Source organism: Scatophagus argus, chromosome 3, assembly GCF_020382885.2.
Source record: "Scatophagus argus isolate fScaArg1 chromosome 3, fScaArg1.pri, whole genome shotgun sequence".
In the NCBI taxonomy this organism is placed as follows: Eukaryota; Metazoa; Chordata; class Actinopteri; family Scatophagidae; genus Scatophagus; species Scatophagus argus.
In genome coordinates, this window is record NC_058495.1 from 10,061,656 (window position 1) to 10,089,587 (window position 27,932).

General features: G+C 38.7%; 2 protein-coding genes across 3 annotated transcripts in view; one reads left to right on the top strand and one right to left on the bottom strand.

The window, feature by feature from the left end:
• Positions 1-27,932, top strand: part of syn2b (synapsin IIb) — a 71,578-nt gene that overhangs the window by 28,094 nt on the left and 15,552 nt on the right. For both annotated transcript variants that reach the window (XM_046383316.1, XM_046383315.1), the window contains 4 exons: positions 9,087-9,144; positions 10,738-10,829; positions 15,368-15,524; positions 15,811-15,900. In XM_046383316.1, coding sequence (XP_046239272.1) covers positions 9,087-9,144; positions 10,738-10,829; positions 15,368-15,524; positions 15,811-15,900 — 397 coding nt within the window. The remainder of the gene's footprint in view (positions 1-9,086; positions 9,145-10,737; positions 10,830-15,367; positions 15,525-15,810; positions 15,901-27,932) is intronic.
• LOC124056166 (metalloproteinase inhibitor 4-like) lies at positions 17,026-27,581 on the bottom strand. The gene is made up of 6 exons (XM_046383317.1): positions 27,500-27,581; positions 27,012-27,305; positions 19,600-19,697; positions 19,207-19,321; positions 18,757-18,881; positions 17,026-18,413 (listed from the first exon to the last, which is right to left on the bottom strand). Exons 2-6 carry the CDS (start codon positions 27,148-27,150, stop codon positions 18,216-18,218), a joined length of 675 nt encoding a protein of 224 aa, XP_046239273.1. The 5' UTR covers positions 27,151-27,305; positions 27,500-27,581; the 3' UTR covers positions 17,026-18,215.

The window sequence follows — 27,932 nt, forward strand, 5'->3', positions numbered from 1 at the left end:
ACTATTTCTGTGACTAGGCTGCATGTGCGTACGCTGGCATGTTTGTGTGTGTGTTTAAAATAGTCTGTGATTGCAGGTGTGTCCAGTCAGACAGCAGGACAAAAAAAAAAAAAGAAAGAAAAAACAACAATAGCTGGCCGGATACCTGGTTAAAGTGCACATAAAGTCTCATTTGTGCCAAGCCACAGCAGGGTTGTCTACAATGATTTATCTGCTCTCTATCTTGATGCAGACAAACACTCTGTCTCAGCAAACCATTAAACCAGAAAGAGCACTCACCTTAGTTTCACCTCGCTGAGTGATGAGTCACCGTGCAGCTGTCGTTTCAAGCCTGGTCATCTTATGGCAAGATCAGATGCATCACTGTTGTGCTGGAGATTGTGTGCTCAGTTTCCGTGCCTCTTATATATCTTACCTGCTACAGTGGGATCAAATTGTCCTCCCAGTACAATTGGAATATAATGGTCAGTGGTATGCGCACTCCTCAGAAGCTCATTTCACAGTTGTCCTGTCACAAGAGGAACTGATTGATGCACTGCTTTTTCCAGCACAGATGAGTTGTGAGGAATCCTTAAATTTAAATCACTGTCTCCTCATCTCTGTGTCCATCTCAGGCAATAAATAAAACATTCAGGAGTGAAACACCCTGTCTTTAAAGCTGAGAACACAACTCTCTCAAGCCCACAGTGACTAGAGGGCATGGGTCCTGGCTGGCCATGCATCTTACTCAGAACAAAGAGAGACTTTGAGTTGAATTTAAATTTAGCCTCTGAACTTTTCTATCAGATATAGTCAAGTCTTCCCTTGAGCTTATACTGTTGTTCATAAATACTTCTGTTGAATCCTTTGTCTTATTGCTTCTTTGATGTTAAAAGCAGAGTACAATATCAACACGGTCTCTGGCACAACTTATTGTCAGCTTCAGACTGATGTAAAGTAGTCGTGTTTGTTGTTCGGTGTTGTTCCGGTTCTTCAAATGAGTTTTTGCTGCTTTTCTTTCTTATTTATTATGGAAGTTTGACTGTACTTGGGTTTGGACTATTGATCAGATGAAATAAGAAATGTTTCCATATTTTCTAACATTTTGTACACAAAGAGACTAAGCAGTTATTCTGGAATAAATTTAGCAATTTAGTTGAGAATGAAAATTATCATCAGCTGTAGCTCCAAACCTGCTGTGTGCGCCTATCAAAAAGTTCAGTGAGGACAGATCCTGTCTGACATATTTTTCTGTTTTGTTTTGTTTTTTTCTTGTTTGTTTTTTTTTAGTTTGGAGGTATCCATTACAGGACAGGGAACACAACAGCTCTAATCACACCGTTTTATGATTTATGAAGGATGTTGGTTTCTTCTGCTTGGGGAACCTCATTCTTTAATTTAGTCATTGTTTGTCTTTGGCACTCTCACCAGCTTTTGAACTGAAAACTAACTACTACCACAAGCAGAACAATAGTGGCTGATTGGACTTGCAGTTCATGCTTCCGTGAGATTGATGATGATGAGGCGCGCACAGAAAATAGGTGTTGCTATGCTGTTTCCAGTAACTTTAATAGATCAGTTCCAGTTGCAGTTCACCATCCTAAATTCATTTACAAAAAAAAAATAAAATAAAAAAAAAAAATGCAGATTTCTTCTGATGAAAGCATCAATAAATATTTCTTAATTACCATTCCCGCTCTCGATGGAGCATTTGCTTTGGCAGTTTCTCTATCCTCATGTTCATGTAGATATTAATATTAATGACAGAATGGCCATAATGGGCTGAAACTCCCTCACCAGTTTGCCTCCCTAATGTTATGAACAAACTTATAGTCTGGGTGTTGTAATAACAAATCAGTCACAAATTCTTTTCTACACCTGAAATGTTTTCAGAACTGGTCTTTTGTGGAAGTGAAATTGGAGATTGTTTCTGTCAGTTTGAAAACCATTTACAGATTCATTTTTGGTGGCTTGCTGCTGTCAGCTGGCATTCAAAAGTTGACACCTGACAGAAAACGACTCAGTCTTATTGTAAAAGTATAACAGTACCACGGTATGAAATAATACTCCTGTCTGTTCTGCAATCGAAACTGTACTTAGGTAAAAGTATATTAGTATCTGAAGTGAAAGTATGAGTTATGCTCAGAACTCAGTTTGTGTAAGCAGCATTTTAATCATTTTAAAAGCAGCATTTAAGCTAATTTTAAAAACTTATTGTACTAGTGGGTAGTTCAACAACAGATTGTTCTTATAAAATTATATGTTTAGTATGCGCTGACAATAAAGTGGAAAACGTAAATGTACTTGAGAAAAACATATAATCTTTCCAAGCACACCACGTTGTGCAATGAAAATATAAAGAAGCTGGAAATAAAAATACTCGTCTGAAGTTAGGATACTTTGTTTGTTGTTTTCCATCAGTGTGTGAACCTTCAATGAGATTTCAATATCACTATTATTATGAATGTTTTTTGGCCAGTTCAAGTTGTTGCAGAATTACAAGTCTTAGCAACAACAAAGAAACAGAAAAAGTATTTTACCTGCAAATGAACTTTAAAGGATTTTTTAACCTGGACCCTCTTTGCTCTTGTGTTTCTTTGTGTCAGTGACTAATAGGGACAACAATCTTTGGTGCTGCAGCTGGCTGACTTTCGCTCTTCAGTTTGTAGGTGCTCCTTTTCAGTGTACTCTGGCAGTGTACTACTGTGATATAAGCCAAATTTTCAGTTGTTATCTTTTAGACAGCGTGCTTTCTGTACTCCATCGCAACAAACTTTTTGCTTCGTTCCCCTATGCGACCCTCGGTTACATTGCAGTGTGTTTCACAGCTGAGAACAGCAGTGCTTTCACTCAGTACTGGACCAGTTTCCAAAGCTGTTGTCTCCATTAGTCAGACACAAAAACATGAGAAAATACATATATATACATATATATATATATGGACAAAAATATTGAGGCAGCTGACCATTACACCAACAGGGATTTAAATGACATCGCATTCTAAACACGCAGAAAGCTTTGCAGCTAAAACAGCTTCCACTCTTCTGCGGATGCTTTCTACAAGATTTAGCCACAAAGGTGGAAGCATAGCATTGTCCAAAATGTCTTGGTATGCTGACGCACTAAGATGTCCCTTCACTGGAAGTCAGGGGCCGAGCCCAACCCCTGAAGAACAGCCCCATATCAGTACTTTTGTCTATATAGTGTAGATTGAAACAAAGTTACTGTTTAACTAGTAATTCTCTTTATCATTTTTCCTGAGCCAGAGATGACCTTCAGTTCTGTGAAATGTGTAAAAGAATGAGAAGGTGAATGTGAGAATGTGAATGTGAATGTGAGACCCTGATGGAGAGACTGAGGTATTGGGGGTAGAAAAGGACCAAGAGAAGACAAGGGAGAAAGCAAAAAAGCTGCAGCTTGAAGTAAAAACAAAGCTGTCAAATTCCAGGCACGAGATATAAAAGATTGTCACTCCTGCAGGCTTTCCAAGGACAAGAAGCACACAATCAACTCTGCTGTTCGCTTCAAGATGTTCCCTAGATGAGCCATTTTCAGTCAAACAGATGTGCTGTCAGTGAGTGCTCTAAGACACACACACACAAACCCACGTACACAAGCGTTTAAGAGTGCATGTGTGTCTATGTGAGAGCACAGTCTGCCCTGTAGGTCACCATTTATCACAGTAATGTAATAAAACCACACAAACAAGCTGCAGAACAGTGATTCCTCCACCTCCTCATAGACATGAAGACAAGTTTCCATCGTTAACACTCATTTGTTAAACGATGCAGGAAAACTGGGGAGAATTGGACAACCTGAAAACTCATGTGTCATGTATTTTTCCCCACTAAAGTGCAAGTAACTTCTATTCAGCTGATTGTCATCCTGAATCAGAATCGAGTATTCACCCAGATATTGACATGATACTCGCTCTTTCTCCCTCAAGCCCCCCAGCACCACCACCACCACCACCACACACACACAGTAAGACATGCAAGGATAAGGAGGAAAATGGTAGGAGGAGGTGTTACAGCCTCCTGTGCTGCATCTGAATAATTCAAGCGACTTCTTCACCTCAGGGCAGAATACATGAGCCAATAACACTGACTTAAAGTTTTGTATGCTGTGCATGCTCATTCAGCACAACCAATCAGAGCTTGTTTTCTTCACACGTACAAAGGTTCACCGAGACACTTACAGACGGTGAAGGACAAACATCAGACTGAACACTGATCCTCTGCTGAAGCTGAAGATGGAAAAAATCTTTCTCTCTGTGTGCCTCAGTGTGACATGTGTTTCTTATGTCTTTTTAGCCTTTTGTTCTTTAGTTCAACATGAATGATGAAGCTCTGAGCCTGTGGTGTGCTGCTGCATTACTTATGTGCAATATTAGTGTTGCTGGGTAAACTGCAGCAAGCCTTGTTCACCTTTCCTTCCTCTTCTCTTTCAATGGTATTTGTCATTTTTTGTAATAGTATATCACATAACTCGGTCAAAATATCCAGCTTCTCTTTTCTTCCCAACCACTGATTTCAGAGCAGGTGGTTTCCATGCAGTCAAAATGCTTCGACAGAGAATGAAAATGAATTTTTGGTCTACAGCCAGCAGAGATCCTAGCCCCCGTGTTATTCCTTCCACTTATTTTCATGCCCTTACATTGTCTGACTACACCTGCAGTAACAGTATGCCAGCTAGCCAAACAGTTACACTGCTGCTGTCTCCCACTGCACCACGGCTGAAGGATCCACCACTTTCTATGCCCTTTCACCCCAACAGTCGGAGTCTTTTTTTTCACTTCCCTTGGGAATTAAGTGGTCAGAAGGCCAGGGTGTATATCGCCTTGTGTTACCAGAGCCACTGTGTTATCCCAGGAAAAAAAAGGATGGTTATTTTTTTGTACAGGGATTTGAAGACGCTGTCTCAGTCTTCCTCATCGTAGTAATGGTGACAGTTTTTTTTAATCTTGCCATTGATCCTATCCTATATTGGTAGACAGTTATGTCAACACGCTGTTCCCAGAGGCTGATGTATTTTCTATGCTTTAAAACACCATAGCGATGCAATCTGCCTGTGCACCATCACTCTTGTCTCACTAAGCCCATTAAAGTTGCTTATCACGCATGGTTCGTTTGTTTGCATGCATACCATTAATGTGAGTTTGCATTGAACTGATCATGATAACCATAGAGGATATAGAAAAACAGATGGGTGGAAGAAATTATGCATCTATAGGGGAAGTCAGAATTAAATATGGCTATGATAGGAGAGAGAGGTACAAGGAGCATCACTTGCTTACATACATAATAATTTGTTATGTGTCAGTTATACAGGACTTCAGTCAATGTGAAACATATCTTCATGAGGTTTAATGTATTTATGGTACTGTTCTGTCTCCTCAATTTGCAGTACATGCTCCATTCATTTCTTCTTTGTATTGCACTCTTCTTATCTCTGTCATTTTTATGCCTCTGTGCCAGTGATAGCTGTGCCCTGGAGGATCTATGTTTTCAGGTTGTCCATCAATACATCTGTTCCAGTCTTGTAATATCTCAGGAAAATCTTCAAGGGTTTTCTACAAATTTGCAACAAGTGTCCATTTGGACTCAAAGATAAACCAGTGACATTTTGATGGTCAAATGTCAAATAGGATAAAATTATGAAGTGATGACATTTTGTATCCAAAAGGTCAAAAGTAAGCTTCACTGTGATATCATAATGTTTTCTGTCCATTATTCAACAGCATTATTCGGGAACAGATGAGCAGATTGTGACCATATTTCACATTTACTCAGATACTGAACTGGTGACCCTAATCTGAAACTGTGCTGATTGTATAGATCTTGTTTGTTGCTGGGTTGAAGATGTGTGTGAAGAATCCACGTTTTAGAATTTGTAACTTCTATGCAGCACGTCCATATCAACACAGGCTCATTGGTTTTGATGACACTGAGCTTCATGTGATTGTCGCTGCAACATGTGACAAAGCTCTGAGTGGATGTAAACTTAACCGGCACGCCGAGGCATAAAACTGTGAGGCGGTAATTCTAGGTTTCTCGGTGTCTCTTGCTCTTCGTCATTACTCTGCATTGATCTGAAAGGCTTGTGTGGCTAGCTCAGACTCTTGGACTCCACAAATCAATGGTGAAAGTGGGATTGCATCAAATGACCCTGAGCAAAAAATGGAGTCAACAGAGCTCAGCTGTTGAATTTAGCCCAGCGCAGAGTCGTCGGTCCTGTTGTTTTCAGTGGCATCCTTGTTAGCTCCACACATCTGCATCATAGGTTAAAATCCAGCTGTGAAGTGCCAGACAGTTCAAATTAGTTGTATCACATGCTTTTTATTTATCATAATTTCCTGTTGTTTTAATTAAGATTTATCTTTCTATTATTCCTACATATCTACAGTAAGTATATTGCTTACCCTCAAAACTCTTAACATCTTCATTCCTCAGGCGTTGAATCCAAATGTGTCTGGTTGAGCTGCCTTATGAACACATGAGCTTGTCTCCCTGCACTTGGAGCTTCCTTTCCATTTTCAGCTGCTTTTAGATAATAGTTAAAGTGAGGTCTAAATCACACACACACACACACACACACACACACACAATGTATCTGCAGCACTTACTACAGAAATGGTTTCCACCTTGTACCAAAATTCATTTGGGATTACAAAATGATAATATTGCCTCCAATCTCTTTTTCTGAAGTATTCATCACACAGCTTTGGGTGGTGGCGACGGGGGTGCCAACAAAATGTAATTGGCTCCATTTTAAAATCCATTTAAACCACGCTTGGATTTACGCTTGCATCTACAATTTATTTTAAATTCTTAACACCTACAATCGGAGCATGAACCATTTCATTTTTAGGCTATTACACAGAAAACTGGTGGCATTTCTTCAAGAAGTCTTTCATGTGGTAAGTCATGTCTACCACATGAAAGACATTTCTTCTATAACATAACATGAGGGTGTCTCTGAGGATGTATCAGCTCTCTCCTTGTTATATTAGTTGTGCTTGCGTAATAATTGACTTGACATGACTTGAGAAGAGTTGAAGATTGTGAAGATAGTAAATCTCATCCTTATGAGATCATGTTCCCAAACTGTCCTGAGCGCATTATTTGACACTAGTGGGGGTGAGAAATTGAATACAGAAAACTGTAGAGAAGAATTGCCTGAAGTCACATATTGCTTATAACTTGAAAATGGGTGGCATCCTCAGCTTAACAGGACCAAAATTTATGGCTATCTGTAGTTGCCTGGACAAGCTGTGATGCTCATTAAACACCAGAAAACAGAACCGATGGATGCCTTTGAGAAAGCTTTTCCGTTCCTATATTCAACATGTGGGTCAAAGTTCATCCATGCTGCTGCTGCAGTACTGCTTTTTCGAATCCAAACTAAGTGTGATATACGTGTTTTAGGTGTAAACTCTTTTAATTCTTCCTCTGTAATCTGAAATGTATCCTGTAGATCCTGTAGAGGTTGAATGTACTCATTACATGTTGCTTTGGATAAACTGTTAAGCTAAACAAAGACACTGGAATGTAAACAGGCAACTGTTTGCTAATACTTTTGCTCCTTACTTTATATTGCATATTCCAGCTGTGTTTACTGCTTATTCTGCTGCCCCCAAGTGGCCGAAAAAAAATGCAAATATTTTCTAAAATAATCTTTTGACATCCCACAAACTAAATAAGAATGTTGTCTTTTTTGTGACAAACAAGTCTGTCTCAGAAAGTTGCAGCTCTGCTACAAGGACTCACATTTGCTGATGCTGCTTTGTTTTGCAGCATTTTCAGCACATAGCGCATGTTGATAGACTTAAATGAGGAGGTTACATCAGCAGCCTAGCAGTAGAACAGTGGCTAACTTTGGGACTGAATGATTGATTAGTTCTGAAAAGTATTAATTTGAGAAAATGTAATGTGTGTTTTGAATGAGAGCCGCAGGATGTAATGCACATTTTCCAGCCAGAGAGAGGGAGAGAGATGTGCTTTTCGTGAGTGCTGTTTGTTTTTAATGATCTAAGAGAAGTGTCAGTGGTGCATGCTTTGCAGTGTGTTCAAGCAGCTGCCCATAAAAAAGACAAAACACACAAACCAAGAGAAATGCACATTTTATAACGGGACTGAAAAAGATATATTGGTGTAATTTTAAGGTCACTAATTTTGCTGGCATGGTTATTGATTGTCAGACTTTATGGCATCATACCCTCAGAGTGTTTCTCTAACAGATGGTATGATCCTAATGAACCAGACTAACAAGCCAGATGCCTCTGTGCTTCACTACATAAGGTCCTATGAGGGGAAGGACGCTAACATACATTTTTAATTCAATCAGCACAGAGAAGAGAGAAGCCATGAGTGCACATACAATCTGATTTAACATCATATTATGTTACATAAGCTGGCATACTGTTGGGTACGAACAATTTTAATGGTGTATTCAAAGAGCTCAAGACCTGTCAGCTAAGGTTTAAACAATACATGTCAGAAAAAGTGTATGGGTTGTTGATTGGTGCAGTGTAAACCATATGCAATCCATTTACAGTATCGTGTAAAATGAGATGTCCTAAGCATTTTGTCTGTTTGTGTTGTTGGCTTGCAGCCTGTCTCGTCTCCCTGCTTGTCTTGTCCTCTCTGTTGGTCTTGCTTTGTCTGTCTTCTCTCCATCTGTCCGCCTGTGTGTGTTCACTTGTGATCTATTTCTACATCGCTCTTGAGCATGAGGCAGCCAAGATACTAAGAAGTCAACACTGAACCGCACCGTTATTGGATACATTCATCATTCAAACTGCAATACAGCATTTAATACAGCAGCAAAATTGCAGACCTAACCAGAACCGAATGTTACCACCCATTTAAATGACACTAATTGCAGTCATTTTGCCTCAGTGATCTGCTGTAGCTCTTTTGTAGCTGCTCAAAATTACCAATAAAATGTACATTCTCCTACAACTGCAAAAGTTTGGCTATCGAAGCAGGCATCCATTTTCTCTCTCATTTGTTCCATAGGGAACATGATGTCCAGTAGAGGGCAGCATAGACAACTGAGAGTAAACAAATGGCAAACTGAGTCTCCTCTCTTCGTCTCTCTTCCAGGGCCAAAGTGTTTCGAGGAAAGAAGGTTCTTGGAGACTACGACATCAAAGTGGAGCAGGTATTACAGTGATTTTATAAACCTCTGGTGCTGCACAATCATTTATAAAAGGTTGACAGGGATCAGAACAGAGATGAAAGTGAACTGTCACCATATTCACATTTGAGATAGAAACGCATCTGTTTTCACTGACAGATATGAGGCACTTCTACCCGAGCACATTTCTAACAAAAACAAAAAAAAATGCTTCTTGTGTATTGCTTTGCACAGCAGGTTTTAAATTCCTAGAGTGAAAGTGTAAAAGGTGTCAAAAAGTGTGAATAGCATGGGTACTTACATTATGCCGATTGCAGAAATAGGAGGTCATATTTACCCAAGTGTCCAAGTTCTCTTGGACAGGACAAATGTTTTCAATAAAATATTTTCACAACCATTGGATGGATTCTCATGAAATTTGCTACAGATATCAATCAATCAATATCAAGGGTAGAGTTTAATTCAGACTGACCGTTTCTCCTTGCACCATCATAAGGACAGCATTTGCACAGTACTCAGTGCTTAACATGCTAGCATTGTCATTGTGAACAGGTTAGCATGCTAATGCTAGTGCTTCTTTCTAAGCACATGAGAACACATGGGATATCTGTAAACTCTTCCTGTTGCAAGCTATTCTACATGATGACTTGCAAGAATGTCATCTCGGTCCAGAAATAAGTAAAAACTGCCAAGTCATTTTCTTAACATTTTGCATTTGTCTTCCTCAGCAAAACTTACTTTAGCACAGTTTATATTTAACTGCATATAAATGTATAACCACACTTTGAAAACCATCACTGAAAATCACTTCAAATATAAAATTAGAATTAGACCAGAATCTTGGTATCACGTTCTAGTTACTATGCATAATTAACTTACGTGATAACAGCAAGTGACAATTTGGTTTCATATTGGTTGAAAAACCTACCCAACAAACCATTTTATAGTACTTGGTTACTGCATTTGAAATGACTATTCTGTGGAGTTTCACACTGAATAGTTTCACACCTAATGGATGTTGACAGTTAAATTATAACCTCAAACCTCACCACAGAAACAAAAATAGACACCAGAGGAGACAGGGGTTGGTAGCTATGAGTCACACAGAAATCCTCACTATGTTTGCAACCACACCAAAGACAAGCATACATGCATTAACTATCTAGAATAACTATATGTTTTATACTGTATGTGTATCTATATATATATAAACAATAATATTCATTTATTTAGATTATGTATACTATACTCTATGTACTATAACGAATATTCACAGTTTGTTTTGTTGCCTGAACAACTCTTCACATCAAATAAAATAAAAAAGGATATGACTGGTATGAAACTAAGTCTTATCATAATATATGAAATATTACACGATATCTTACATAATAACCTTGAATATTGAGAATATAATACATCTTGTGTTTTGTTTCTCACATATGAGATTCTACAAGTGTTTCCTTTCAAGAACTTGGAAAACCATTTACAAAATTACTGTGTATGATTATGCGGCACTTAATATTTAACTACTTTCATGTTTGTTTCACCTCTTCTGTATCAGGACTCGGCGAGCACAGTTGATTTAACTGTTTTGTCTCCTCTTTTTTATCCTCCTAGGCTGAGTTCTCAGAGGTCAACCTCGTCTCACATTCGAATGGCACCTGTAATGTAGACATGCAAGTCATCAGGGGCGGCACCAAAGTGGTCAGGTTAGCACCACACACACACACACACACACACACACACACACACACACACACACATTGGTTCTTCTGTGATGAGACTGTCTCTGTTAAAGTTTGTGTGAAATTCTTCCTCCCAAATCCTGATTTTATACCTTACTTTAACACTAACCTTAACAGTAACATTAATCAAAAATACAACCAAGACCTAATCTCACTCCTGACCCGAGAATGTAAATATAAAATGTTATGGAGTTAATTGTTTTTATTTCAGATTGACAGATGCACTTGCACTTCAACACCTTTGTGGCGTTGAATATTGTTAGCCACTAACATTAACACTTGAATATTTTAACTCTTTTCTTATGTTATCATATTTTGTATTTTTAGATCTTTGAAGTGTGAATGAATGTTTTGTGTTTGCCCTTGAGGGGCAAATTAAGTGTTTTAAATTGAATTGAAAATTTCTTTGAGGACATTTGCTCCTCGCAAGTATATGGACTCACATTACAAATACTACTCACATTATATTACAAATATGAAGGTGGACTAATCCCCTGATCCTAAAACTGCCTGATATAATCCTGAGCCTTTTTTTAAAGCACATTTAGTCCTCACAAAGATGTGTAAGACCTGAAGCAATTTTAGCCTCACACAGTGCTCTTGATTGTGAATGAAATGAACGAAAACGAACTCTTAGAAAGAACAGTTAATTTACGAAACTATAATTACTGTGAGCTTCCATCCCCATCCAGTAAGTACAAAGTTGACCTCAACCATCTGACCCTGATGTGAAACCTACCCCTGGAATAACCCAGAGTTAACACGTTAAGTTTCCCACACTGGCCCCCACATTTGGCCCTCAAAAATAGCATAAGGACAAACAGTCTCACATCACTTTTCAAACCTAAACATAGTGCAGTTGCATCATGTTTGTGCATCAATTAATGATAATGGCAAATCCAAAGACTATGCTGCAAGATCAGACAGAAAAACCTCCGAATGTTCTTGGAAACAATAAATACACTTGTTTACTGCAAGTTCTGATCAGTGGAAAAAGAGCAGAGGCGTATAACCAGCATCATTACATTACTGGCACAGTAAATCTGCGTACAAACGTGAACGCACTGTAAACCAGAAAATCTCAAAGAGCCACTCACACACCGCAGACCACACTGACACAGACACCAGCGACCCAGCTGAAGCCCGCCGGTGATTAAGCAAGACTGTAACTCCCACTGCTCACCAACCGACAAAGCCAACAGGAAATGAAGAAGGCTGCCTCATTCAGACAATCAACATCTGTGCCCTGCAATTAGGTTTTATGAGGGGTTTGTCTGCACATGTTTGAAAACAAACACGCAGTGACCACTGACTGAGATAGTCTGGGCTCAGAGAAAATTATATTCATCGCAGTAAACAATGTGATTCACATTCACCTGTCCAGAGGGTGTCGTGTCCACACAGGCAGTATCCTTTAACGACATGTCTCATCTGAGCTCCTCACACATTAGACCTCCAAAGTTGCGTCGTGGTCTCAGACTCACTCAAACATAAACTTATGTTAAGTGATTCTCAGTCTGTCTTGTTGTCTGAGTTCATTGCAGGCTTTTCAGACTTTTCAAGCTTTTTTAAGTATCTACATTCAGCTCTGTGATTGCACTCTGTCCATTGATTTTAAGTCAAAGTAGGGATTTGGCTGACTGTTCAGGATCTTAATGATCTTTGTAGCCTTCACCCCAAAGATGTAATCTTTTCCAGACTCTCAACATATCACTACACAATCTTCAGATTTATCTTCAGGTTTATTCTTATTAATCACGAATATTGACGATGAGATATATTTACAGCTTAAAACATAAAATTAGCAAAAGTTAGTGTAACGGCTGCAGTTGGAGCCTCATCAGGGTGTTAAAGGAGAGGAAAAGGCACATCAGCATATCAGCACACAGCAACACACATGGTAAAGTAATTTGACACATAGGTCTCTGTGTTAATCTATTTTTTCCTCTTGTTAAGAAATTCCAGGAAAAGATCCATGTCAACAGTGTTTTAATCCCTCTCTCAATGCTTTATGCCACCTGCTATTCTTAAAACAGCAGGACACTGTCAACATTACAAAAGTAATGGTGCTTTTGTTTGCTGTTTTCTGCTGTGGACTGGTATACTGATATATGAGTATTCAGGCAGCGGGACAGTGTTTGTATGGAATTAACTCAAACTGCAGTTCATGTCTTTTGCAGTATTAAGATAGGCCTTTATGAGTCCTGCAGTGGGGAAGTTCTCATTCTTCTATAGTTCGAGGAATGGCAACGTCTGGCCGTCACTTGGTCCAAACTGAAATATCTCAACAACTATTGGGTGGATTGCCAAGATATTTTGTTCACTTTGTCTGAGACATTATTATACAACCAAATACCTCCATAACTAATGATATCAGCCTCAATTCTACTTTATGTTACGCACTGATTACCAAATATTAGCTACAGCTATCACGCCAAACTAAGATGGTGAACATAATCCCAATTTGTCGACATGTAAGCTTTGTCAATTTTGCATGTTAGCATGTTGACGTTAGCATTCAGCTCAAAGCACCACTATGCTTAATTCAGCCTCACAGAGCCGCTAGCATGGCTGTAATCTGTGATTCTTACCTCATGTTCTGTCAGGGCATCAGATTAAAAATACAAAGAGAAAAACTGGAATTGAAAGCTAGTTAGTATGACAGTGGCGTTGCTGGCAGCACTGATTCAAGAGTTTAAATTGAGAGTCATGACCATGTTGCTCTTTACAGCCTACTGTCAGTAATGAAGAGATTACAGTCACATTAATTGCTGTGTCCTCTCCAACAGAGTCTTTTTTAGTTTCTTGGAGTGTCTGATTAGTATTCTCAGTGCATGAAGAGCTGGTGGTGGTCACACGGTGCCAGATTTCTCTCTCTCTCTGTCTCTGTCTTGTTTCTCTCACTCCTCTTTACATCTCTTCTCTGTTTTATTTTCCTCCATGTCTCCTTCCTCCCACCTCTCCTCTTCCCTCTCTCACATTCCCTACACACATTCTGAGACAAAAGGGAAAAATAACAGGAGTCATACCCTATCACCATCAACCTTTCACTGAGCTCAACTGCGCTGAATATTATTTTCCCCTTTAACCTGCTGGTGACTAATTGCTGCTGTGAGCTGTGTTTTTCAGTGTTTTCCAGAGCTTCGCTTTTATAGATCATAAAACCGCCAACCTGAAACCTATTAATGTCTGCCATTTTTATTTTTTCGAATTTATTTGTGTGTATATTCATTCGCCATTTTCTTTGAAAGATTTGAAAACCACAATGTGCCAGAGTCGTGGTTTAACGTGTGGTTATGGTCATGGACAGAATGTGGTCATGCTTATACCAAAGCAACAGCCGTCTCCTGTGTCTTGTTGATCCATCCACCCCGACTTCCTCCCTACTCTATGACACTGTGCTTCCGACACACGCCACTCGAACATAGATGTGTGTTGTTTCGGGACACTTGCTGATAACATTATGTTCTCATTTTTCTTTGGAAGACAGTCTCCTATTGTCCAATCACAATCCAGTTTTCAGTGGAAATAACAAATTTTCATCAGCTTCTTTCTTTCAGAGAAGCAGAGAAGGACTTGACCTCATTTGAGACTGATCCCATTTTTTATATCGATCCTACGGTTAATACTTTAGGTATTGATCCGCTCACTACTGCGTCACATGATGCAGATGATGTACTTTTTGCACCAGAATTTTGTGTGCGTTTATTTGACTGGAAACTTGGAAACCAGTTCTCCAAAATCATTCAAACGCTAATTTTAAGTTCCTTCCTGGGAAACACTTTCATACACAATAATATGAGTGGTATCCATTCCTCTGTTTAGTGTCTTACAAAGTAATACAATGAAACATGAGGATGCATCAGTTTATTTTGCTCAGGATTCACTGCTCAGATGAAAGTATCCCAGCCTCCACTCTTACTTTATGAAACACCAGTGTACACAAAAAAGTACAACCACAAGCCCAATTTAGAAATATCTGACATCAGTCAAGGTGGGGATCAGGCTTCTCCCTGGAGAGCAACGCAGTTTTTGAAATTCTAGCTATAATAACAATAAAGCTTTGACCACTATCAAGGAGTGTTCCTTTATTCTGTTTATAGAGGGTGAATGTCACAGTTCAGAAGACAGGTGTATTCTCTACTGCCTCAGCCGCCTCAGCTGAGACAAAGAGAGACAAATGTACTGTCTTTCACTTGTTGCTTTGTGGGTTTTTCCTATGAAGTCCTTTCATCTCGTTTTTTCATGGAAAAATGCCGATCAGTGATATGAACCATCAAAAACTGTCTGGTTTTTATAAGTTAGCCAGACTTTGACCCTTTTCTGACATTGTGAGGTGACAAACCAGAATCACATAGTCACAAAATAAATTATTTACAGTTTTACATGTTCTAAAGGGAGATAATGATGAAAGTAAGATACAATAAAACTACAAATGGAAATGTACTCTTACTTCAGCCCTCTTTATTTCTTCTTTATTCCCTCTCCTGCTCTCAAACCAGATCTTTCAGACCTGACTTTGTCTTGGTGCGCCAACATGCCTTCAGCATGGCCCAGAACGAGGATTTTAGGAACCTGATCATCGGCCTGCAGTATGCAGGCATCCCCTCTGTCAACTCCCTGGACTCCATCTACAACCTCTGCGACAAACCTTGGACTGTAAGCAATTTCAGCAGAACTAATTTACACATGCAGCAACCCACAAAGTATTTTATTCATGTGGAAAGCTTGCTGATATTATTTTAAGTTTTAATTTAAAAAAAATGCTGAAGAAATTATTTGTTGACTTTCTGTGGTGCCATGCACACTTTCAAAACACTGTGATGTTGATTATTATGTACGATACGCTTCATTTGAGTGTTCTGTGCTGTTATAACACACACTATACTCATTCATCTACCTGTGCTCTAATTGCAACTGACTTAACAACTGTTTTTCTCACCAGTTTTCCCAGCTGATCAATTATCAGAAGAGGCTGGGTTCAGATAAGTTCCCTCTCATTGATCAGACTTTCTACCCCAACTACAGAGACATGGTAAGATCTTCTTTTACGCTACACAGTGTATGTGCTCAGTAACCCTGCAGCAAACTCACAAAAAGATCAGCTTCTCAACAATCAACAAAATGTCTTGAGATTTATATTTTCAGGCTGTTGTGTATTTTGTAGTTCAACTGTGTGTTTATATCTCCTCTAAAAGCAGGTGACAGTGTTGTCAAGCAAATGCTGTAAGCTTGAAGATACTACTGATAAATTATAGATGTAAAAATATTTTCTTTTAAATAATTTAACAAAATGCAATTTAGAATTTATATGAGCACAAGTCACAAAATCTTTCTGAGGATATTTAAAATTTGCTATTAGGCCACCGCTTCAGGTTATATATATTATATATTAAATATAAAGTAAGCCAAAAATGACTAATTGTATGTTACTGTTTCTTACAATTATGAGAAAGTCGAAGTTGCTTATTTGGTTTATGCATTTTACTGACTTTATTTACTTTAACGTGTATGAGGTACTGTGTGGTATAGAAATGAAACAGACATATTTACTGTGCTCTGTGGACAACAGAGTGCTTTTTCATAAAGAAATGTGCTTAAACATCTCCTGCTTGTGAGAGATATTCTGTTGCAGAAACCATTGCAAGCCCAGAAGCATCTTCATTAAATAATTTCATTTTTTTAAAGTTAATGTCATCACTGAGATCTCATTGAAGTCCTGTTAAGAGTCTCATTTTCTAACGTTTGTGGTTACTGGGGAGAAAAACAAAAGAGTCACACTTTTCCTTTCAGTCATTTTATATACATTCTTTTTTGGTACATAGAAATAGAAAACTCTATTTAGACAGAAACAGACAGATAAATACAATCCCAAACAGTTCTTTCAGTATAAAACAAACATGAAATTATTTGATAACACTCCTCTAAAGCCATACAGTTATTATGCATTATTGTTATACAGTGTCAGTTATGAAAGTTTAAATTAAATTTTTAACATTTCAGACATGACTGCATTGCGCAGTTAAATTTTAATATCTTACTGTAAAATGTGGTCCTGATCTGATTTTAAATAGTAGCTCATGCATGAAAATAGCATGTGATAAAGCATTTTAATCTGTATGACTTCAGTGAAGTAATCCAGTAACAAGACAGGGGTCAATTCAGATTTGTGTCTTTTAATTAACGTTGAGTTATATAAAACAGCAACTAAATTATTTATTACAGTTCATCCATGAACATCAGTTATTTCTCTTTTTGTTGGTTAAGGTCTTGTGCCAAAGTTTTTACCATCTTTTCTTAAATTTGAACAATGTGGAGAATCCACTTCCTGATTTTAAGGAGTTAAAAAGAGGGGGGAATTGAACCTTGTCCTGTTACATCACATCCTCTTAGGAGAGGTGGCTTGGCATCTACAGGTGGCAGTGCTGTTGTTAAAGCGCTGGATTAGATTTTTGGCACAGGAAATAGTAATAGAGTTCAACCAAGGAAACTAAACCCACAAAACCACAAGATAACAACTTCTGTGCTATAAGATAAGATCCTGTTAGCTTTTAAAATGTTAATTCTCACTGAAGTACAGTATTTACATTCTCAGCAATTTGAGAGGATAAACTGAAATGGTTTAGATGTACAAGAATTATGCTCACATATAATTAATTTCATGTTTTTTCAAAATTAATTGGGGTATGTCTTGTGATGCTTTGTCCAGTATATTTACAGTGCATTTTCATTTGCATGGGACTCTGGACACCAAAATGTGTGGGGGAGAGGTGGCAGTGCTGCAGTCTACCTGTGAGAGTACACAAAGTACACATTCTGTGGAGGAAATTAGCAGCTATTTTCCAGTATTTTCCTCCATAGCTCTGTTATGCTTCTTTCAGTAAATACATAACCTGTATTACATAACCTATTGTAAGTTATGCAAAAGCAAATATGAGGTCATTCATACTATTTGTCATGGTTATGCATTTACTATCAGCCCATCACAAATCAAGAAATGAGATCATGAATTCACTCTGGGGCAAATAATTTGCACTGGGTGTTCTGCTGCTATTCTGTGGAAAACAGCGAGTGAAGTGGATGTGTGTGAGAGAGAAAATGAGTCAGAGCAATGTTGAAAGCCCCTGCACTTTATAAAATTGTTCCTAGCATCGCTGTTGCAATCACCTGAATTCTGCTAACAGATGCTCAAAGTTGGGTTAAGCTCTCTCAAATGGAAAAATCAGGTCATCAAGTTTTCAGTGAAATCAGTTGATATTGTGCACACCAAATTTGAGCTACAAAGCAAAAGCAGGAAATGGTTGACTTTGCAGAAGTGAAATGGAGTAAAATGAACATCAGAATTACAGGTCATGGGTCAGTCATGTCCAGGAAGTCTTTCTCAGGTGGAGGTCCGCCTCGGTACCAGCTACAGGTTGTGTCAGAGCGGCGGATACAGGCATACTGCCGAGCCTGCTCCCCATTTAGGCTGTTATCCAGCAGCCAGTCAGTCCACAAGCACTCGTTTTCCCCTGTGGACGCACACGGCACTGTGTAGCAGGTGTTGATCTGAGGAAGGAAGAGTTTTTCATTTATTCGTTTACCCGATCACTCATTTCATTATTTGTTCCTGAGGTTAGCCTGTCCTGTGTCATGAATAATGTCATTTTGGGGCTGGGTGATCGTTGTAAGAAAACTGGAGTGTACAGACACCCCAAAAAGATAAGACACACAACACACTTGACTTTTTTTTTTTTTTTGTATCAAAATGGAGAAATATGGAAATGGAAAGAGTAAGAGATGAGAGGTGTGACCTTTTTGCAGAATTAACTGTTTATTTCTTCAGGCATAAAAAAAAAATGGGGAAAAAAAATAAATATGTATGAATAGAGAACAAACAGCCCTTACTCACTCTGCATTCACAGCCCATCTGGTATCTGTAGTTCAGATTCTTCTTTTGTGAGAGCGACAAATTGTCCCAGGATTCTACAAGGTCACACTGGCCGATAGAGATTCTCCCATCGCTCCACATACTTCCTGTTGTGTGACATCACAGTTAGAAATTTCATCTTGCACTCAGCAAATCAGGTTACGTTGCTGTATTTAATAAACTAAATAATAATAGATCAAAATAAATTAAAAAAAAAAATAGAAAACTTTGAATGCAAACAAGTGGTATAGCTCTTTTCATCAAACTCTTCTAAGAAACTGAGTAAGCACATCTCAAAAAAATGCCAGAGTATTTCTTAAGATATAAGAGATAAGAAAAAATCCCGCCTAGTGCTCTGCTGTATAGTCCAGCTGACAACAACACCCACGTACCACTTTTGTTGCACTTTTTGCTGCTGAAAATGCAAAGTACCTGAGAGCAGATATCCTGCTTTATTGTTGGAGTCCAGTTTGACGCCACACAATGAGGAGAATACTGGAGTGTACACATACTGGATATCCTTGGCCTTGTCAAAACCTTTGAACATCTGGACATAGAGACATAACAGGGAAAAGACAGTGGAGAAGTTCTAGGGGAGGCATAAGCCTATTTAGACTGTCTCATCTAGACTTGTTTGAATACCATAGACACATTTCAGGCATTTGAACAGCTTATCAGTGCAGCAAGTCAGACTATGTTTAGTTTTCCTGACAGAATAGCCAATACCATCATAAATCACACAGCAATACACAGCAACATAAACAGTAAAAAAAATGATGTATGTCTGCACCAGTGGCAGTGCTTATTGCTGCCCAGAGAGCTCACCTTGATCATTTTGATTTCATATTGGATCATCTTCATGTAAGGTGAGGAGCTGTTGCTAGGCGACACAATCTTCTCTCCAGAGATCTTTGCCCTTATCACTGTCAAAAAAAATAAATAAAAAAATAAACAGAAAGAAAGGAGGATTAAGATTAATTGAATTGCCAAATAATATGAGAAGGAAGATAAGAATGTGATTTACATGCCAGAGACTGATATACGTATGTTTATGATCAGTACATAAGAAGCTTTTTCCTTCTCTCTAGTTCTTAGATACATAGATACATAGATAGATCATTTTCATCCTATCCCTCTTCCTTTCTCCTTTTCTGTTGCTTCGCTTGTCACTTGTCTTTCTCCCCACACAGACAGTATAGTAGTCCTTCTCAGTAGTGATACCGGATGTGTCTCTCCTCTCCCCTGGGAGGGAAATCAAAACCCACATGGAATAACAATTAGCTCTCTGCTTGCACACTCCCATTAACCAACTCAACACACACACATTTATACAGTATATACCGCACTACTTTCACACTGCACACATGCACACACACATACTCAAGCCAAACCATGTCTGGCACAGACCTGATTTCACACTTTACTGTAAATCAAGGGGGGTGAAGGAGCAGGACAATTGGTCTGTGGCTCTCAACAGTGAGATAAGAGTGAAGTTGTATAATGTTACAGCCTTTAATTTAGAGACAAAACATTCATTGCTCTTAAAATATTATTAATGTTATACACTTTACTCACACACACCACAGTAGGTCCAAGCAGTCCGCACTGTACCAAATCAAACCGTTCTATCACAGACTTTGTTGCTAGAGAATTTTATTTTTCCTTCCATCAAAATCTGCACTTTTAGACATCTGCATTACTAATTATATTAACTGACAAATTAATTGTCAGTGTCAAACATTTCCTTTGAAATAGTGACACTGTTGTAGCTCAAGCAATCAAACATTATTAGGCTTACTGTTATAGCTTTCTCTCAGGTTAACGCTGATATCTCCAATCAAAACGTCCTACAAAGTGACTGTGAACATGGCAGATGGCTGAATTAACTATAGAGCCAACAGAAAAGGAGTGACACCACAATAGAACAATGCATGGTCTACTTATCAGAAAATGGACCGAGTGGAGCAAATCCATCGCCATTACTGAGTACGGGGGAGCAAAGTTACCACATTTTGTCTTTTAAAAATTAAGATATTATCATACAGTTCCCACAGTGAGGTGGTGATTATATCGAAGACGCCTATATTAACAATCATTTTACAATTTTTAGCACCAGACAAAAACAAGTAATTTAACAAAAATAATAAATCACACATTTTTGGACCACCCTTTGAGTGGTTCAGTCGAACGTGGTGCTTATTATTTGCTGCAGCATGAACTGGCTGTCACAGCCAATCCCCACAGGAGTATGACTTTTTATAAAGCTGAAAAACATGCCAGTGAGCTTAACTGCAATCATGGACTGAAAATACAACATAGCAAAAGTGTGCGTGTTGAATCAACCTACGTTGTACTGTTGCCTAAATGCTGAACCGATGAGCTGCTCAGTTCAACCACAGTCTCATGTGCCAGCCACTGAGCAGCTCCAGCGGAGCGGTTAGTCGTAGGGAGGGAAGGCAAGTGACATTACAGTCACAATCTTGCTTCTGTAATCTTTAGGCCTCTACTGCCCACCTTAGCTCACTAAAAAGACAGGATTTGGCTGTAAAGATGGAACATTCGCAAAGGAGCTGATCAAACGCTTTTTTAAGTCTAACATGGCTTTTACAGCAATATATAGTTGCTGTATTAATTAAACAGTGTGTTTGTCTGCTGTAGTGTAAGCTCCAGGTGACAGCATGTCTAGTAAGCTGACTAGCTTACTACTTACAATAGTAACCCATTATCACAGGGCAGTGGTATTTCATGCTTTATTCTTTTCTGGGGTTAACAGTTTGAAAAACCCTGTTCATGACCAACACATGGGAGCCAATCCTGGAAACTACTATAGAGTTTAGGGAAACTTTAGCAACTTTCTGGATTTGTGGAAATTTTCTTGGGCAGCTCGACATTGACTTTATCTGAAATATTGCTACATTCATTGGTTAGTCATCAAACTAAAAGCCTTTTCATTTTTTAACATTAAAACTGAAACATACTGTGTGAATATATGAACAATAAAGCATAAATCTAATATCTGCCTTCCTTGTCCAGGTATTAGCTAAACTAAACTTAGAATGACAGCCTGATATGACATTTTTCCTAACCGTACCTGTAACATAAGGTCTAACTAATTCTACACTGAAATATGAGCACAAGACTTCCATTTCTTCCACAAAGATCATCAACTAGTGAGCATGCTTACTTTTTGCATTAGACGTTTAGCCTAGCTTTAGCCTCGCTCTTTCATGATGTCATGTATACCTTCAGCTGCATGTTTAAGACGCTCTCATTTTAGAAGGATTCAGCTGGAAACATTATCTGCATTGTCTGCTACAACAGTTGTTATGTCAGCCAAGTAAGTCAAATGTTGCTGACTAAAATATCTATCTGTGTCCTAAAGCAATTCAATTCAATTCAATTCAATTCAATTCAATTCAGTTTATTTATATAGCGCCAATTCACAACAAAAGTTATCTCATGACACTTTCCAATTAGAGCAGGTCTAGACCAAACTCTTTAATTAAATTGTAAAATAGAGAGAGCCCAACATTCCCCCAGGGACCAAAGCAGGGACCCATAGTTCAAAAAAGAGTTTTAAGTGGAAATTTGCCTCAATCATTAATTTTGTAACAACTGCATTTTTACACTGTTGCTTATGTGCATGAATGTGAAGTACTTAAAATTATGGTTTTTGACCTGCAATGAGCACAGTTTGCGGAAAGATGCCTTGAATGCTTGTAGATGCACCAGAAAGAAAGAGAGAAGCTCCAGTACAAGAAAAGGAGAGAAAGTGTGACTCAGCCAGCACCCCTCCTAACCTTCCACTGGTTTTTACTTTTTTTTTGTTCATCACATAACTACGGTTGTGCTGGTAAGAGCAGAAGGGGCTGAGTGTGTTCTGTGAAATTGGTTTAGGAGAAAAACATTTTGTCAGTAAAAAACCCTACACTGAAAGGCAGGAACACAAACAAGAAAGTTAATTTGTATAAGTGTGAAATCTTGAAGTTTATTCAGTGTGTACTGCATCGCCTACAACTACACACCTGGTCCAGGTACATTCAAATTACAGAAAATGTCACGCAATATGCAAGCCTAGTTCAAAATTCACGCAGGTGGGAGCACGGGATGGACTGAAGAGAAAACTTTTCTCCTGGCCTAGGACATGTAACAAGCAAGAAAAAAAGTATAAAGCAAGTAGATATAAAATAAAAATAATCATCTTACAATACACATTTCAAGAATTTCCCTCCAGGGATTAATAAAGGAATTCTGATTCTGATTCTGATTCTGACATCAAGGTGTCTCACCTCAAAAGGACCCACCGACACATATCCAGTTGTGATTTAAAAATGCATGTAAAGAACTAAAGCTTTGTTTTACTCGCTGGTTTGTACATGCCATGGATTCTTTCCATTGCTAAATTTGCATTAATCCCCACTGAGTTCAGTTAAGTTGGTATTCTCATTATATTTTTACATTGTGGAATTTTACTACCTTTTATCTATGGTTTTCAAAAAAATGTGGCAAGTATTGTTTTTATGGATCAATATTAAAACTACTATTGAACAACGAAACATCCACTGCTTAACTATAACTACACTACTGAATGAGGCTGTCATACACACTGCACAGAAATACACTGTACCAGTGATGGCTGTCATATTCTTGACCTCTTTGTTCTGTTCAGCACTTTGATCTGCAATTCCTTTGCCATGAAGAAATATATATGCAAGTGGATCATGTGCTTTGGCAAATTAGCTGCACCGCTTAAATCTTCCCTTAATAGGTCTGCGTGGCCTTTAATGATAAGTAATACGCCAACGCATGACCATGCTCTGTGTAAGGATCAAATAGTTGGCAATATAAGCACTGGCTGCATATCAGTACAACATGGGAGAGGACAGAAGTTGCTATAGCAAATAAACTAAGAACAGTACAATCATTTTTCATCACAGTGGTTCAGTGTTTTTAATCATTCCCTGAGAAACTGTGGGCTCACTTTAGATAAAACTGACATAATGTGAGTTAGACCACCTTCCAGACATAGTGGATTTTGAACAGACATTTATCACAGAAATTACATGAACGAAAGTCGCCTCATTCCAAGTTTGTTGTCTCTCCCTAAAATGATTCTCTTGGCCCAGATTCTCAGAAATGTTCACCCCCCACCTAGATATCTTTGAACTGCACAGACTGGGTTACCCACTCAATTCAGTTGCTGCAGCTGTATTATGAACAGGAATGGGGACAGGCACGCCTGCAGAGTGCAAGTGGCTGTGCATCTGCCTCACAGCTACATAACCAAAGAGAAATATTGCAAACTTGTACCATGAGAACTGATGTAGTGAGTAACTTCCCCCCTCCTTGATGAATCGGCACCCTTGTCATGCTCACAAAGCTGGACTGTCAGCAGGCTTTCACACTGATATTGTTAGTATGCAGACCATTAGACCAAGCCTATAGACATGGAAATGAAGTGGGGAGAGAGAGGGAAAGAAAAAGAGAGAGATGGAGTAGGCTGTGTTGGCATGGCTTGGCCTCTGTCCAACACACACACACACACACACACATACACACAATTTCAAATACACAAACATGGCCAGTGAATTGTCCAAGGTTTGTCCAGACGGGATATTACTCAGATGTACAGCTTTATTCAAAGGGCTCATCGACTCTGACGAGACTGTCAGGTCAACTAAAGGCCACCACCAGCTTATGCGTAGAAAACAACCGGGACATTATAATCACAGATGTCCCTAAGTCAAAGTTTTCTTCGGCACACTTGCTGCAAGTGAGTATTTTCCTTATTTGTCGTTTATGGGTCAAAAAAGTTGCATTCTGCCTTAAAGGATCCACTGACTATCTATCTATTCAGTGACTGACTCGTGCATTTCAAACTAAACACAGACACAAGCTGGAGTATACCCTAAGGAAATGGGATAATGGGATAATTACAAAGCAGCCTGTCGTGAAATATTGCAACCCCATAGTAACTGTCCCTATGCCCGTGTAGCTTCTCCATTCTTCCACAGTACATATGCTGTTTACCATAATAATGGTATTTATGAACAGAAAATTTTGGTAATTATTGAAACGTGAACTATAAGATAAGATAAGATAAGATGAACTTTATTGATCCCGCAGTGGGGAAATTCACTTGTTGTGAATCCACTGTATAGGTTCACTGTTTCCGTTCTAGCTAGTAAATACTGATGTAACGTGCTGAAATGTCAACGGTCACAAGCATATTTTATTATTGTTAGATAGGTAGGTAATTATTATGCTCTTTTGTACTGCAGAGTAGAACTGCTTACCTAAATCAAGACAGAGGCGCTAACTGATAGCAACATCCAAAACTGACTTCGACACAGGGGGAAAATACTAGACAGTGGATGTCCCAGTCCTGAAGGAGACCTTTTACAATGTAACCTGGAATCCCATAAAATCATACAGCTAGTTGATAGTATGCTGCTGGATTTAGAATTGATCTTACATTAATATTACTATTGTAAGTAGTAAGTTAGCCAAACATGTTAATGGTTGCGGGTCTCTTTAAAGCAAAAAAACTGTTTAATTTAGTTTTTAAAAATTTTGCTCTTTTGCATTTAGTTTGGACAATGACAAAATAAAACAATACAACTCCAAGCTAACAAAAATTGCTGCTTCAGTATGTAAGCTTGAAGCACTTGCTGTAACTAGTTACAGATGCTAAGCTCTGATTGAACAATCACGTTTCTGGGAAGAGGCTTAGCAAATGGTCAATTGGAATCCATTTTGTTTGGGTCCATTGGTTCAAACAGACACAAACTGAGAAAACCCAGTTCAAGATGTAACATTTGCTATTGCACTGAATTTCTACAGTTAGTTTCAGCTATGTTGCATACACGATTTACATGAGACTAACATACATTATGCATTGTTTTTGTGTCTTATGATCAATGAAAATGTCAGACCACAGATGGTTATAAGACTGTACCCAGAGATACACCAGAGTAGATAAGAAATTCTACACTGAGATCTGGTTCAAGTCCGTTCATGTCTAACTGACAGGGACTTTGCAATATCAGGCTTACAGGACATCCATCTCACTGTTTGATGACACACTTCATATATAAAACTTTGTCCTGAAAACATTGTCCTAAATACTCTCATTGTGTTCTAATAACCCAGATCTAATTTGGTGTTAAAGAGGTTTCGAAAACAGGTCTCAACCTCCATTTCATATTGCCAGTTTTTGGGACACATTTTCAGAATACATCAAAGGAACTGACCCTCTCTAAACCTGAAGGCATTTACAGACGAATTAGAAAACAAGACTTAAATACTGTGAAAACAATTTCTTGATCTACTTTCTCTTTCTGTCTGTCTCTCGCCTCTGCTGGAGTGTGACCTTTGACAGAGGCACATACTTCAGCTTTCCACAGTCTGGAGCCAAGTACTCAAAGTCAGAGCAGAGTGTTGGTTTTGGCCAGTGCTTAGACAAGAAAGAACTGGATGATGGGGGTTGTCAGACAGAAAGACGGACAGACAACCTGACAGGCAGGCAGACAGACAGACAGTCGGACAGAAAATAGGCCAGGGCCACTAAGCGCTGACTGTTCTTTATTTAGGGTTTGTTTTTCTGTCATTGGGGGCAAGAAGACTTAATTATGTAACTGTAAAAACAGATAGCAGACCACTCTGTCTCAAATAATAATACAAGAGCCGGTTAAGCTTGGTGTACAAGAAAAAGAGAAGAGCCAGTTGGAGAAACAACTACATGTCTGCATGTATTTCTTGGATGAATATAGTTCACTATATAATAATAATAATTTAATAATTCATATAATCAATCCTCCAACAGTCCACCACACTGTTGTTTTGCATAGTATTCCCATATATAGCATTAATAATTGGGTCTGTTTTCTATGCATGAAACTGATAAGAATATAATTGGTACAAGTCACAATAATAAATTACTTTTTTTTTTAATTAACTGCCTTGACAAGCTCAGTGCTGATGCTCTGTTGATTAGTTTTTATCACAATAGGCTTGAATTGTGAATTTCTTTTTTTGTTTGTTTTTCCCCTTGACCCTAAATAAATTGATCAGTAGTCCAAATCTTCAATCAATCCTCCCATTTTAAAATCATCCTTGTATTTTAGGTTATTGTATTCACAGTCAATTTTTGACTATTATTAAACGTAACAATTTTTGCACAATAAACTTTTATTGAAGGAAATAGAAATTGAATTGATCTCCAGTTAGTGACTTACCGATCTCAGCGCTGCAGAACAGCTGCTGTGGGTGTGCTGGATGGCAGCTACATCCCTCCACAACTTCTTCCATGCCTGCACCAAGCAAAAGGAGCACCCAGAGCCCCAGACACACACTCCGCTCCTGGGACATGGCCATGATGACTCTGACCACTCCACCACTCGATAAACACTCTGCAGCCTCTTCTGATCCTGTTAAGTTCCGTGGGAAAGCAAATCAGGCCAGCAGTCAGCAACGGGAGGAGACAGAAGAAGTTGAAGTAGCACGACGTGCTCTGCTTAGCTGAAAGGCAGCTGTGGACAGAAATGTTTTCATAAGTTTTAAGTACACCACTGAATTCAAGCAGGAGCAAATAACTGCTGGAGGGAGGGAAGGCGGCGGCAGCTGCTGCTTCACTTCTCTCTCTCTCTCTCTCTCTCTCTCCCTCTCCCTCTCCCTCTCTCTCTCTCTATCTATCTCTCTGTAGACAACACACAGAGGAACTTACAATAGTTGGATCCCCTCACGCTCTGGTCTTGAATGCTGAGAGGGTCGCACACAGGGAGCCTCTTATGTACTCAACAATTTAGGGACAGCCTCCTCAAATGAAAAAAAAAACTACCATCCTTTGCCTCCTCTTTTGATGTCCTCCCTCTTTTCTCATTGGCTGCCGTAAGGGTATTCATGCCGTTAGCCATGAAAATTATGACATTCTAAGTTATTGTTGGACAGGTATGTGAAATATAAATCAGAGATTACCTCTACCCACCCGAACAATGCTTTTAAAGTTTTTTGTTTTTTGCAAAGTTCAAGTATTGTTGTGGTTTTCAGATGCATGCTTGTATGATCAACAGTCACTCATCTGAATCATAAATGCAAATTATGATTAGAAAAATAACTGTGGATTAGTGTTCAGTTGTAGAGTAGGCTACAAGTTCCAC